General features: G+C 45.5%; 1 protein-coding gene across 1 annotated transcript; it reads left to right on the forward strand.

Annotated features, from left to right (window-relative positions):
• Positions 1 to 1,014: 1,014 nt before the first annotated feature.
• Positions 1,015 to 12,916, forward strand: NME1 (NME/NM23 nucleoside diphosphate kinase 1). The gene is made up of 5 exons (XM_030839671.2): positions 1,015 to 1,148; positions 8,642 to 8,771; positions 10,878 to 10,979; positions 12,022 to 12,134; positions 12,614 to 12,916. Exons 2-5 carry the CDS (start codon positions 8,646 to 8,648, stop codon positions 12,729 to 12,731), a joined length of 459 nt encoding a protein of 152 aa, XP_030695531.1. The 5' UTR covers positions 1,015 to 1,148; positions 8,642 to 8,645; the 3' UTR covers positions 12,732 to 12,916.
• The last annotated feature ends 1,539 nt before the right edge of the window (positions 12,917 to 14,455 follow it).

Raw genomic sequence — 14,455 nt, forward strand, 5'->3', positions numbered from 1 at the left:
TTAACTATCTAGGGCCAGTACCCTGTTTTTCTCCTGATTTCCCTTCAGTGTGCACCATTGGGGAGGCTACAGTGGCTGATGGCTTGATGTCAGGCAGCAGTCTTTGTTTACTGAAATGGCAGGCAACATTTTCTTTTTTTTTTTGTCCACATAGTTTTACACTTACAAAACTATGATCCACTTGGAGTGAATTTTCATTTAAAGTGGGAGGTTTAGGTAGAGGTGTTTCTTCTTCTTTTGCCTATAGATGTCCCATTGCTCCCGCACATTTGTTGAAAAGGCTCCTGATTCTGCTTTGTATCTTACCCCATCCATTCCTCCTACAGCAGTCAGAATGATTTTTTTAAAAAAATGTGTATCAGATGATATGATGCCCTACTCAAAATCTTCCAATCACTTCCCACCAAAACATAATCTTGCTGCTCTCCAACCGCAGTTTCTAGCGCTCAACGCCCACTATAATACTGGCCCTTGGGTAATCACCAGAGTTGCTCCCTCACTTCATGCAGGTCTATTCTACTGCCACCTCCTTTAACCTTTAAAGTAGTTTACTGCTTCAATCTTCCTTCCGCCCTTGCCCTGCTTTTTCTTAACAACATTTGCATACTATGATATATTTCATATTAATTTGCTCATTTATTTATTGTTTGTCCCCATAACCAGCTCCAACAAAGTTTACTGCTATACCCCAGACCCTGAAACAATACCTGCCACACAGAAGTTACTCGATAAAAAATCTGCTTGACAGGCTGGAAAGAATGAGTAAATGTAAAACGAGGGCGACCGTCTACTTTTAGGTCAGGTGCTCGTTCAGACTCAATGAAAAGTGTGAGCGCCACCTCTCGGGAAGCCAATTTGCTCGAGAAAACAGTCACAGAATCTTAAGGAAAAAAAAAAAGATGGCGGTATCCAGCCAGAAGAGCAGGAAAAAACAGTACCGGAAGTTTAACTTTGGAAATTGCTCCCTAGAATGACACCCGACTGTCAGGAGGAAGCGTAGGCGAGTGGTGTTCTGCAAAATGGGCCCTCCCGTAGCGGATCTGGGCAGAAGCGTTCCGCGCGGGCGGGTGCCGGGAACCACAAGGGGCGGGGGCGCATTTCCGGTGCCGGTGGCAGCAGAAGGAGTTGAAGCCCAAGTAGCCGGATTGGTGAGAAGGGTTCGGGGTACTGAAAGGAAAGGGAGAGGAAGGGGAGGGGGAGGCGAAGAGGTCGGATGAGTTCCGCTCTGAGAGGTGGCCAGGGTGATGGGGTGGGAGGGAAGCGCCTTTCGACAGGTGCAAACCTGTCAGCTCACGTCCCACGCCACGTGGACTCACCTTTGTCCGTGGCTGCTTTTCTCATCAGGACGCGACCGCAGGGGTTGTGCCGTATTTGTTTCTGTCTAGTGCAGTGCTGGGCTCTGAATGAATGACAGGTGTGTGTCAGGTGGATGTGGAGGACACTTAAAGAGACTGTTTGTAGCTCTTTAGCTCCATTTTCTCCTGGAGAATCCATGCTTGTCTCCAGCTTCCCCCGGGAGATCTCCGCCAGTTCTTGGGCTTGGTCTCTTTTTCTTGGAGGTGTAGGGTGATTATCATTTAAGACAGTTTCTTTGCTCTTATTGAGTGCTAGGCCCTGTGGCTAGGTACCAGGGACAGACACAGAAGTAATCCATCCGTGTATACAGGCGGCAGGCCAGTGGAGAGACAGAAAACAGAAAATTCAAACATATTGTTAAGGTGCTGAAATAAGAGGTAAGTACAGGAAGATAGAGCCAGGAGGTGGTGCTGTTATCCACAGAGGGATTGACTTTCAAGGTGAACGGACTCCTTTCTCATCTTGTGGAGACAGAGCAGGTCCTGAGCCCGATCTTTTTCTCTGTAAAAGGAAAAGTCTGGAATAGATACTTTCTAGGCTTCCTTCCAGCATGATGTCGCATATCAGATATTACTCATGGCAATAGTTCTCCCACAGTCCACCGTTCACTGGTTAGTCAGAATATTCATTACATCTCGTGATATAGCATAAGTTGCATAGGGTTGGGAAATCTGGACTTTGGTCCTCACTCGGGTGCTCTAGATCTGTTTCCTCATTTGTGAAAGAAGGGAATTGTAATGAAATAATCTGTAAAACCCCTTCTAGTTCTAATACCATGACTGTGGCGGTAGGTCAAACCATATTTTAGACTGCCCTGTACCAGACATCACTTTCCCATTATCACTGTGGTGTCCCTCATCTGGATAATTGAGAGATAGTGTCTTTTTTTTTTTTTACATCCCCTGCCTTAGTTCTGCCACAGTATTGGGTACACAGTAGATGCTTATGTTAGTTCAAAAACTGGATCCTGTACACAGAAGGAAAGGAGAGACTGAAGAAGGGCAGACCACTCCAGATTGGTAGGTAACAGGGGTAATGAGCAACGGAGCTTGAGGCCTATCTTGGGTGGTTGCGAGACGAGTAGGTCTCTGCTCTCGCCCACGAGGATTTTAAAAGTATGTGTAGAGGCCTTCACTAGGTACAGTCACATGTTCAGTTCAAATGGTCTCAACAACACCTTACTCTCTCAAGGCTGTGTCCTTCGAACAGCCCCTACTGTGGGGACAGTAGGCAGAGTGTACATTCCAAGGACAGGGGTGGGGGTGAGGAGCCTCCAGTTTCTGGGTTCAGCTGATAGTTATGACCTCCTCCAGTACTCCGCCGCTTGTGACTGGCCCTTGCAGTCTCACCCCCTTCTTCTGCAGGGTCAGAAGTGTGCCCTGAGAGGTTAGCAAGGGGTTCTGCCAGCATGGCGGTGGCTCATTTGGCAGCTCTCTGACTGCAGTGGAGGCAGATCCAAGAGAAAACATGGATTAAGATGAGTCCCCAAATAAGTAACAGTTTTCTCTATGAAGAGCCCCATAATCTGAACCATTGATTTCCTACGTCCCCTTATGAGGCAGTCATAATGTCCAAGGCTCTTCTGTTTTGGAGGACAGCTTTTTTCATGAAAGATATTTCAGTGATTGGTAACGACAGGCTTTGCAGGCTGTCATTTAAGGCTTGCTGGGTGAAGTTAGTAAGGGCTTCTCTGTATGCTATAATGTCCTCCAGGCCAATGGAGGGGACCAAGATGGTGGCTAAATGATTGTACCAGTAGAAAACGGAACATGCCCATCTGGCCTGGAGGAGAGGGAGGTTGGTGGCTTTAGGAACTTGACCCGGTTGTACATACCATACATATTGGCCGGGGCAGGCAGCGGTGGACTGGGGGCAGGATATGCCAGACCAGGAACCCCACCTTCTCCCCTCTTTCAAAGATGCATGTTTCATTCCAGCTATAGCACATTTCAGCAGTCGGGCTTGCAGTAGGACAGCAGGATCCCAGTGGAGACTGAGTAAGTCTCCTTTACCCAGAGGTGTGAATTCACCCATCCCGGTGAGACATCCCATTGCAAATTCCAGTAGATAACTCCTTTCCCAGGTATGATGGGGCTTAGTGTTCTCAGCAGCACAGCACACGGATCCACAGAGAAAGTTGGGGCAGTGGCTGTTTCCCAAGACTTCCTTACTTGTATGGCATTGGGTGTCTTGTCAGGGGTCCCCAGTCTGGCATTTGGGGCCGTAGGTTCTTCTGGTTGATCATTCAAATGCATCAAAATCTGGGACAGTACTTTAGTCCACCCGGCCAAGGTGGTTTTTACCTGTTAGTAATTTAATCTGATGCTTTACTCTTCCATTTTTCCTTTCTGCCAGTCCTGCTGCCTGTGGGTTATAGGGGAGATGGAACTTCCATTTGATGTCATGTTCTTTTGCCCAGTCATGACCTTTGAAATATAACCCCCGATCACTGTGTATTCAACAAAGGTATCCATACATGGTCTTAGCTTCTCTAATCCCGATAGCGGCAGCCTGGTTTGTGAGGCAACAGGGGACAGCTTGGGTTGGGCCAGATGCAGTGTCCACAAACACCAGAGCATGTTTAGAACCCTCGCTAGGAAGGAGGGAGCCACTATAATCAATTGGCCGATTTCACATCAGTTGGGAGCTCTGGTGGGTGGCCCCAGACTCCTCTGGCAGTGGCCTTGGGTGTTGTTTAGAACACACAGGACATGCTATTACTGCATTAATCGAGTCACTGTATTTCAAAGGCGGTCCAGCATCCTTGGCAATATGTCATCCCCCTGGGCACTTCAGTGTTCCCTCTTCCTATGCACCCAAGGGTCAGTTGCTAGGACTCATTTCTGGCCCAGGGCATCAGCTTCTTGATTGCCAGAGGATGTCAGTGCCTTATGAGCCAGGGTGTGGAAGACAGTGAGGAGTGCCTCAGACTCTTGCAGGTGAACCCAAATGTCTTTTTACATATCCAGACCCCACAAGGCTTATTTATGATCATTCACCTCTTGTCTTTCCATTGTCTAAGCCATAGGGTCAATCCCTTTAGAACAGCCCAACTGTCAGTGCAAAACATTAATGGCCAGGGCTCACCAGCCCGCTGGAGGCTGCCGTTTGTTCCTCTTTCCAGGCATGTGTATATCAGGCATCAGTGGGAATTTCCCGCGCTCCCTCTCTACAGGCCGACACAGGAACAGGGCCAGGACGTTTGGAGGATCTACGTTCTCTACAGGGCCTAGGAGCGCCCACATTTCTAGACAGCGGGCCGGTGGTAGGGTACTCCTCTGCTGCAAATAGACGTGTCATTTAGCCAGTGTGGGGGGTTTGAGCCATGGCAGAGGTGGGTAGATGGAACATATTCTGAACAACCCCTTCAAAGGAAGGGAAGTTCTTACCATGATGTGCTGTTTCTTTGTGAGAGGCTGTACCCGGAGGAATGCTGTGTACGCTGCTAGAAGCTGTTACTCTGCGGGGGTGTATTGGGTTTCTGCCCCCTTCCAGGGACCAAAAATCCTAGGGGTACTCTCCTTCTGTTGTCTCTCCCACAGTGCCCAACCCAGATGTGCTGGAGTCACAGACACATCTAACTCAAATGGTAGTCCGGCTTGGGAGATGCCCAGAACTTCAATTTGCTTCACTAATATTTTTGCCATCTGAAAGGCGGCTTGCTGCTCTGATCCCCAGTCCCACGTATGCCCTCTCATTACCAGGTGGTATAAGGGATGGAGGCCCTGTGCCAGATGGGGAGTAAAAGTCCTCCAAAACCCCCAAATTCCTACCAAGGCTTGCACCTCTTTCACATTCTTAGGGGTTGGATAGGCTTGTACATTATCAATGACAACTTCTGGGACGACTTGAATCTTACCCAAACGAAGGACGGCCAGAAATGTTACTGAGGTGCCTGGGCCTTGAATTTTTTGTGGATTCACTGCCCATCCTCTCCCTCACAGATGTTCCAGCAAAGCCTGCAGAGTGTCCTGCAACAGGGGCAAGTCTTCACGTGTGAACATTATATCATCAATGTAATGGGCCCGTTTTACTGAAGTGGGGAAGGGGAACAGGTGCAGGTCTTGGGCTATAATCCCGTGACATGTGGTGGGGCTGTGCAGGTAGCCGTGAGGAAGTCCTTGAAACGTCCATTACTGTCCCTCTCAACATGAAGGCAAATGGATCTTAGGTATCAGAAACCTGTGCTTGTTAAAGTTTTTCCATAAAAGTCCTTGAATGTGAAGCATTTTTGCAGGAACAGTTTTGCAAAACCATCAGAGTACAGCAATGACTGTAAATGAAAAAAGACTTTAAAATGGCCGTGGTTAAAGATCTGATGAGCGTTCATTATAATACAGTCGACAAGGGAATTTGATTGTTTTTGTGACATACATTTTAAAATTATAACTAATAACATCATATCAGGACATATCAGATTTTTAGGAATTTCATACAAATACAGCCCAAAGAAAGTTTAACATCACTTCTTTTTTTTTTTTAATTTATTTATATTTATTTATTTTATTTTTGGCTGCTTTGGGTCTTTGTTGCTGAGCGCAAGCTTTCTCTGGTTACGGCGAGCCGGGGCTACTCTTTGTTGCGTAAGCTTCTTCTCACTGTGGTGGCTTCTCTTGTTGCGGAGCACGGGCTCTAGGCTCGCGGGCTTCGGTAGTTGAGGCCTGTAGGCTCAGTAGTTGTGACTCATGGGCTCTAGAGCGCAGGCTCAGTAGTTGTGGTGCACGGGCTTAGTTGTTCCACGGCATGTGGGATCTTCCCGGACCAGGGCTCGAACCCGTGTCCCCTGCATCGGCAGGCAGATTCTTAACCACTGTGCCACCAGGGAAGTCCCTAACATCACTTCTTATTTGACAGAGTTTCCCATATAATTTAATATCTCAAATAGGCTAATTAGTTTAATATCTCTCTTTTATAAGGAAAGAGAATACGTCTTTTGAGATGTTCCAGGGGCCCTCTGGAAAATCCCAAAGTTAGTTCTAGGTCAGCATAACTTTATTTAGAATTAGATTTTGGGGGAGCTTGTCAAAAATACCAAAAGGTTTTAAAACACTAGATTAAATAGGATCTTAGCTCACTGTGAAACAGTACTTAGTTTTCTATTTAACTTAAGTGACAAAGACTCCAAAGGCAAATACAGAAAGTTACATAATTGTAAAAAAAACTTAGCTCTTTTAATAGAGAAGATTCAGTTTTCTTAAGTAATTGAAGATGTGATAAAGACAACATGAAGCACAAGAAATTATTTGGATAAAACCACAGAATCTTTTTTCTGGGCAGGTTACTCAAAAGGTAAAGGAAAACCTCTTACAGTCCCATAAGGAACAGACCAGTAGTCCAACAAAACTTTGTCCTTTGAGCAGATGAAAGAAAATTGTTTCAGCTTTATATAAGTACACTATTGATATCAAAGCTTATTTTTCTTTAGGCCAACTAAATAGAGCTCTTTTACAAGTTAATTTTGACAATACTCTCTGGAGATAGAAAAACATCACCTATATATAACAAATCCATAGACATACGAACATACTGACAGACACAAACAGAGAATCCATAGCTTTCTCTCCAGAACTTTAGCCGTGAATCAAGTATCCGCCCACATGGCTGAAGCCTTTTACTAATATTTGCGAGAAGATTTTAAAAATTTGGGGATTCCGTGGTGGTCCAGTAGTTAGGACTCCATGCTTCCACTGCAGGAGGAATGGGTTTGATCCGTGATGGGGGAACTAAGATCCCTCAAGCCATGCAGTGTGGCCAGAAAAAAAAAAAAAATTTTGTACTTGCCTTTGATGAATAATCTTAGGGAAACTGTGGACTAGATTTTGTGTGAGGGTGCTCCTATAGCAGTCTGTGTTTTCACCACCGCCCCCCCCCCCCGCCTTTTTCTTTGGTCTGTGGGCAGTGTTTTAGTTATTTCCTGTGGTGTTTACATTTCAAAGACATGGTAAGATTTATAACTTCAAGGAACAGAGAAGGAATGCAAGTTTTCTCTTAAGAGTTTTGGGGTGTATTTCTCTATTATCAGAAGTCTAGGGTAACAACTATTTAAAGTTTTTCTTTGTATTAGGCGTCGGACAGCATGGGGCGCTTCATCCGTTTCATTCTCAGTCACCACAACATCCTCCCCTTTGTGCTCCTCACTTTCCCAGGGTTTCTGTCTCTTAGTGTCCTAATCAGGCTTTGACACAGCACTTGGACATTAATCTGCAGCAGCTTGTGCTCTCCTAGCTTTGTCATATGACAAGCTAAGATCTCCAGTTTATAATCCTGCTCTCTCATCTTGTCTGCCAGCCCCAAAGCTGGCAGAGCAGTGGACACCTGCACGTTCTTCTCTAACTTCAGCTCTTCTTCCAACTGTCTCACTCGAGCTGCAGCCTCTAGTTGTGCATCTGTGGCCAGTGGCCTGCCCTCAGTAGAGGCCAGCCCACTGCGGCAGCCATTCATTTTCCTTCTTTGCTGCTCTGTGTAGTTTCTCTAATAAATGCAATAAAGCAGCCGGTGTTCTTGGGGCATCCTTGTTTTCATGTGGTGGTCTGCAAGTATCAAACACACAGGCCACCCTCCCCACATAGAGGTCGATGTTCAGCTTGGGATTTCCCCCAGGGATGCCTCTTTCCCAAGGCCCATTTCTTCAGTCTCCTGGCTGGCTCACAAATTGTCAGTCCACACACTGGCCCCTGTACAGAGAGGACCAGGAGAGACCAAAGAGGTCGACCACTCCAGGTTGGAAGGTAGCAGTTTTAATAAGTAAGGGAACATACATATGAGGCTTGTCTTGGCTGGCTGCATTGTACCCACCCACCCGAATCTTAAAGTTTATATAGTTTATATAAACTTATATAGTTTAACTGGGTTCAGTCACATGTTCAGTCCAGATGGTCTCAACAACCCTTACTCTCTCAAGGCTGTGTCCTTGTAACGGCTCCTACTGTGGGAACAGTGTACAGAGTATACATTCCAGGGACAGGAAAAGGGTGCGGAGCCTCCGATTGCCTGAGTCCAGATCGAGGGTGAACTGGCAATCATGTCCTCTTGACATGACTTAACAGAAGCTTATTAAATCAAATGAAATAGAAATTATAGGCCCTGCTTTTGGACCCTTCCCCACTCTGGGGTATTAGTTCCTAGATGAGGGGACTGAGGAGGAATCAGGTTTTACCAGGGAGTCCTGGAGTTGACGTTGCAGATTTAAACCAGCTTTAGGGAGGTAATCCCCTTGAGAAGGATAATGATGTAGGCAGGATATTGTTTGTGGTGTTGTTTCATCCCTCCACCCGTCTATCCCCAGGACCATGGCCAATAGCGAGCGCACCTTCATTGCCATCAAGCCCGATGGAGTCCAGCGCGGCCTTGTGGGAGAGATCATCAAGCGTTTTGAGCAGAAGGGATTCCGCCTTGTTGCCATGAAATTCATGCAGGTAAGTGGACTTCATTCTTGCTATTTCTGTTATTTCATAGAAATAGGAGAACATCATAGGTCAGCCTCTCTGTTTCTCCCTTCAGCTCATTTTAGGCGTCTCCATTTAGGGTGAACACAAATGTCCTAAAACCCGGAAACTCCTCGGTGGCATCTCCGCTGAGTCGTGGAGCAAAAAAAGTTATTTGCGACTTTCAGAAGTAGCCTCCCTTTCCTCTTGGCAATGCAGGGTTCCACCTATTACTGCAGCACTGTGATTTCTGACGCAAAGCCCTGGGCTTGTTTGAGCTCTTGATCATGAGCTTCCTGAGCAGATTTTAGAGACCCCCCTCTCCTCCCCACTGTCCCCACCGTTTGAGGCAGGTTGTTTTTCAGCAAGGAAGTCTTTCTATCATTGTTAACACCTGCCTACTGTCTAGCATATATTAGGCACCATCAGGGCATGTAGAGGAAAGTTGTGATTTTGCCCTTGGAGCGGCCCACCTGAAACAGCAGAGGGCAGACACACTTGCAAGATACCTACAAAACAATATTTCAAAAAATGCAAAGGATTGATTGAGCAAGAACCCATCTGCAAACAGACCTGGGAAATAAGAATTTAAATTCTCAAAGCAAGTACATTAGGGGATCATCTTTTTTTCCTATTAAGAGTCAACTTTAATGAATGAATCAGAAAAAAAAGAGTGGGGGGTGGGTCACGCAGCTTGTGGGATCTTAGTTCCCTGACCAGGGATCGAACCTGGGCCCTGGCAGTAAAAGCGCCAAGTTCTAACCACTGGGTCGCCAAGGAATTTTAAATTTAGTTTGATTTGCATTTTAGTTCCTGTGTGATGTTTTAGAAAAACTGTGTTAATATAAAAGGGAGAAGACTGAGGTTAATGCTGAGGGGAGAGTGGGACAGAATGATTCGAGCCAGGTATTGGACAAGCAGTGCTCTCCAGAGAGTTTGTATATTAAATTAGGATTTTTTTTTAATGCAACTTTATTGGAGTATAATTGCTTCACAATACCGTGTTAGTTTCTGTTGCACAACAAAGTGAATCAGCCATATGCATACACATGTCCCCGTATCCCCTCCCTCTTGAGCCTCCCTCCCACCCTCCCTAGCCCACCCCTCTAGGTCATCGCAAAGCACTAAGCCTATCTCCCTGTGCTATGCGGCTGCTTCCCACCAGCCAACTATTTTACATTCGGTAGTGTATACACGTCAATGCTACTCTCACTTCGCCCCAGCTTCGACCTCCCACCCCATGTCATCAAGTCCATTCTCTATGTCTGCCTCTTTATTCCTGCCTTGCAACTAGGTTCATCAGTTTTGAAGGTAAAGTGAAATCAAAGTATTGTTGATCGGATATTTACCACATGCTGGGCACATGTGTTTTTTCATCTAGGTCTCATGACAACCCAGAGAGGTACTTAATCCTTTTCCCGTGGTTGTTAGTGATAGGAAGCTGAGGCTTGGAGAAGTTAAGTAATGTGTGGTTATCCAGTCAGTGATGCAGCTGGGATTTTAACCCAGGTCTCTCTGACCCCTAAGTGCATACATTTTGTCCTTTATACTGAGTTTCCTATCAAGGGCATGGACTTGGTGAAGAATGGGAGGAGGGATAGCTGCCATGAGCCTACAGGGTTATTTATTTATTTAAATTTTTTTTCTTTAAGAAAAAAATTAGATTAAATTAATTAATTAATTAAGGCCTTTATTCTCTGAATAAATATGAAGAGAAATGGCCTGGTTCAGTTTGCTTCTCATCCAATGCTGAGACCACCTCCCTGTAACATTTTAGCTGAGGCTTGCTTGGGCGTGGAAATTTATTGTATTGTTAGTTTTCCTGTGTAAAATACCATGGCTGGATTCAATTCTAATGTTCTGTAATTTTATGCTGATCAATCAAGGACAGTAGGGGGAAACCTGGTACAAAGCTGAAGCACTTTTAGTCCCTGTCACTTCTTCCCTTTGGTAAAGTCAAGAGTGAATTGGGTTATAATAGAACAAGTGAGCTGAGAGCTCACGTTTTAAACAGCAGGATGGGTAAGTGGGAAATAACTAAATTGCTGGTTCTTAGATAGTTTTGGGATCAATTCTCTTCTCTATCCTGTGGGATAGGCTTCTGAAGACCTTCTCAAGGAGCACTATATTGACCTGAAGGACCGTCCATTCTTTGCTGGCCTGGTGAAATACATGCACTCAGGGCCAGTGGTTGCCATGGTGAGTGTAACATGTGTGGGATGTTGATGTGAATGACTCAGCTGGGAGTGAAGAGTGAATGTTGTGATTCTTGCTTCTAAGGCCAGGTCCTCATTGTTGCAGAGGATTCTGAGGCTAGGGCATGGGACATTTAGGGTATGAGTCAGCTCTCTGGCTCACCAAAGACAAAATACCTTTGCTTGCTGAACTGAAGACTCCCATCTGGGAGAAATCAGGAGAGATATGCCTGATTGTAAGCTCCTGGAGGTGAGGGAGACTGTGTCTTGTTTATTGCAGTGATTCTTCTCTTAGTATGTATTGGTTGTCATCTTTGTGCCAGGCTCTTTTAGACACTGGGGATACAATCATGAATGAGACAAAATAGGTAACTGTTTTCATAGCTTTCCTTGCCTACGTATCCTGAAAAGGGAGGATGGGCAGATAATAAAGAAACCAAAAAACATATATATATCAGCTAATGATTAGTGATATGCACAGAAATGAAATAGGATTATGTGATAGCAAGTGAGCGCTTTAGACTGGGTGGTCAAGGAACGTGATTGTCAAGCTGAGATCTGGATGAGAAGGAGCCGGCTGTGTACAAATTCACAGTGAAGAGCATTCTCAACCATGAAAATAGCATGTGCAAAGGACCTGGGGTGGGGAACTTTTTGAGGTACAGAAAGACGCTTGGCGTAACTGAAGCCTGGTGGGTGAAAGGGAAGGTTGGATGAGATTAATCCATAGGCACAGGCAGAGGCCAGATTATGTAGGGCTGTCTCAGCCCTGTACTTCCTGAGTGCTGGGAAGCTATGGGAGGTTTCTACACTTGGTGTTTTAGAAGGGCCACTCTGTGTCAAGAATGGATTGTAGAAAGGCAAGAGGAGGGCAGGGAGACCAATATACCCAGTGCTGGAACACTTAGATGCCCCATAAGTATTTGTTCGATGAATGAATGTCATTTTAAGGGGGTGCTTTTTCTTTTTCTTTGGAATTAATAGTTTTCAGATTTTCTGCTGAGATTGGTTTCCTTCCTTGACCATATTTTCTTTTGCCCTTGGAGGTCTGGGAGGGGCTGAATGTTGTGAAGACGGGTCGAGTGATGCTTGGGGAGACCAACCCTGTGGACTCCAAGCCTGGGACCATCCGTGGGGACTTCTGCATCCAAGTTGGCAGGTGAGAGTCGGTGCATTTTACTGTTTTCTAAAATCCAAGTGCCACGAGAATTTGGGTTTCTGAAGCTGAGGGTAGACATGATACCATATACAGAGCAATTTGTAATCAGAGTTTGTTTTCCTTCTTAATTGGTGTTTGGCTTTGCAGGCCCCCTGCCTTTGGTCATCAGCATCACTATGGTTGTGCCTTTGTTGTGAGAGTAGAACCTGATACAATGCGCTTTGCTGGCCAGAGTCCTTCCTGAGGCTCCCGCTGCTCGCATCAGTGTTGCTAGGAGGGCTGGACGTGGAGAGGGCATTCTTTATCCTTACATTAGTGGCAGTCATGGGTTTTTTCTTTTGACATGGAATAATGTATATGGAGCTTTGGTTTTTTCTGCTCTGGTGGCTGTAGGCTTTCTGGCAATGGACATGAGGGGAGCTTCTGGGCAGTTTAATCCTTCTGACCTTGGTAATGTGGCCATCTCTTTTCCCATCCAGGAACATTATCCACGGCAGTGATTCTGTGGAGAGTGCAGAGAAGGAGATTGGCTTGTGGTTTCACCCTGAGGAACTGGTGAATTACAAGAGCTGTGCTCAGAACTGGATCTACGAGTGACATGGAAGCAGACCACAGTGCTTGTCCCACCCCACTTCCCCTCCCTCTCATGGGCAGGGGCCAGGTCATAGCAAATCTAGTTATTTCTGAGAACTTGCTTTTCATCTGGAGGGAAACTCTTGGAGCTGCGGATGCTCCCTGTACAGTGTTATGTGCTATCATCAGATTAAAATGTTTCATCTCAAGGAAGGAGTCATTGAGTAAGGTACTTCGTATTGTCGTATTGTTTGTATTCTTTTTTCTTTTTCACGTATTCTGGCTAACCTAAGCTAATAGAGAGTGTAAATACTATATAAGTTATATTGGCCTGAGAGATGACACATACACACACATTCTTTGCCTGTCCCTCTCTTCCCCCTGCATTCCATCCACTCTTGGCACTGACCCAGTCAACAGCTCTCTGTCCGGGATCTGCTACGTTGCCAAGACTGTCCTGTGCATCGAAGATTCCCTGGAAATAAAAGATACCCTTCCTGCCCTTGAGAAGCTCTCAGGGATTCAGTGGCTGGGGGAGGGTGAGAAGTTGTAACTTCTCCAAAGCCAAGAAGCTATGTGGATAGTGGGCCTGGATTTCTGGGATGACCTCAAAAGAAGCAGAAGATATCTTGTGAGTAGTTTTGATTAGTTAGGATATTGATTTGGTTGCTTTAATAGAGACAAGATGGAAATTTACTTATCATTTACTTAAAAGTTCAAACTGGAGATCTGATGTAGATCACTGTGACTATAGTTAACAATACTGTACTATATATTTGAAATTTGCTAAGAGGGTAGATCTGTGCTCTCATCACAAGAAAGAGAGAGAGAGAGAGAGAGGAGAAGGGAGGGAAGGAAGGAAGGAAGGAAGAGAGAGAAAGAAAGGTAGATAGAAAGAAGGAAAGGAAATGGTAACTGGAGGAAGCCGTTGTTACGTTAATTAGCGTGATTGTATTAGCTTGCAGCTAGATACAGCCACCGGACTAAGTTCTGGCCAAAGAGACACGAAAAAGTGAAGGTGGTAAATTCAAGGTTGTACCCTGAAAAGGAAGGGATAATCATACTTCCCTTCCCAACTTGCCGGAAGGCGGATATAGGGGTGGTAACGGTCTTGGATTGGTTGGAGGGAACTGAATCTCTGGACCACCTCAAGGATCAGAGCCTTACCACCATCACCACTTCTATGTACCGTACCTGCTTAGATTTTTTTCCCCCAGTTTTATTGAGATACAACTGACAAATAAAATTGTAAGATATTTAAAATGTACAACATGATGATTTGCTGTAAGTTACATTGTGAAAGGATTTCTCCCATGGGGGGGCCACCTTTTGTTTGGGCAGCTGAGGAATAGATGCGTTTCTGTTTCATACAAAGAATGGGGAGTGAAATAGAGTACCAGGACTTTGGGGGAATGAATATGTGTGTAGCGAGGCAGGAGGGTCATGAAACTGCACAGCTCATCTCAGGACTTAATGGAGCTCAGGTTCTTTATGTCTTGGCACAGAAGGAATTCAGCAAGAGACAAAGTGATAGGTAAGAAGTAGATTTATTAATATAGGACACTTGTGAAGGATACAAGTGGGCAGGCAAGAGGGCTTTTCCCTGAGAACTAAGTGGGCTACGTTTTTATAATCAAAGGAAAAGTGAGGACGGGAGAAGACCACCTTCTTCCTCTTCCTTTGTAAAGATGTTGCAGGAAAATGGGGTGCGAGAGAATGGTCATGTCCCAGGTCTTGGGCGAGCTCCT

Source organism: Globicephala melas, chromosome 20, assembly GCF_963455315.2.
Source record: "Globicephala melas chromosome 20, mGloMel1.2, whole genome shotgun sequence".
NCBI classification, from domain to species: domain Eukaryota; kingdom Metazoa; phylum Chordata; class Mammalia; order Artiodactyla; family Delphinidae; genus Globicephala; species Globicephala melas.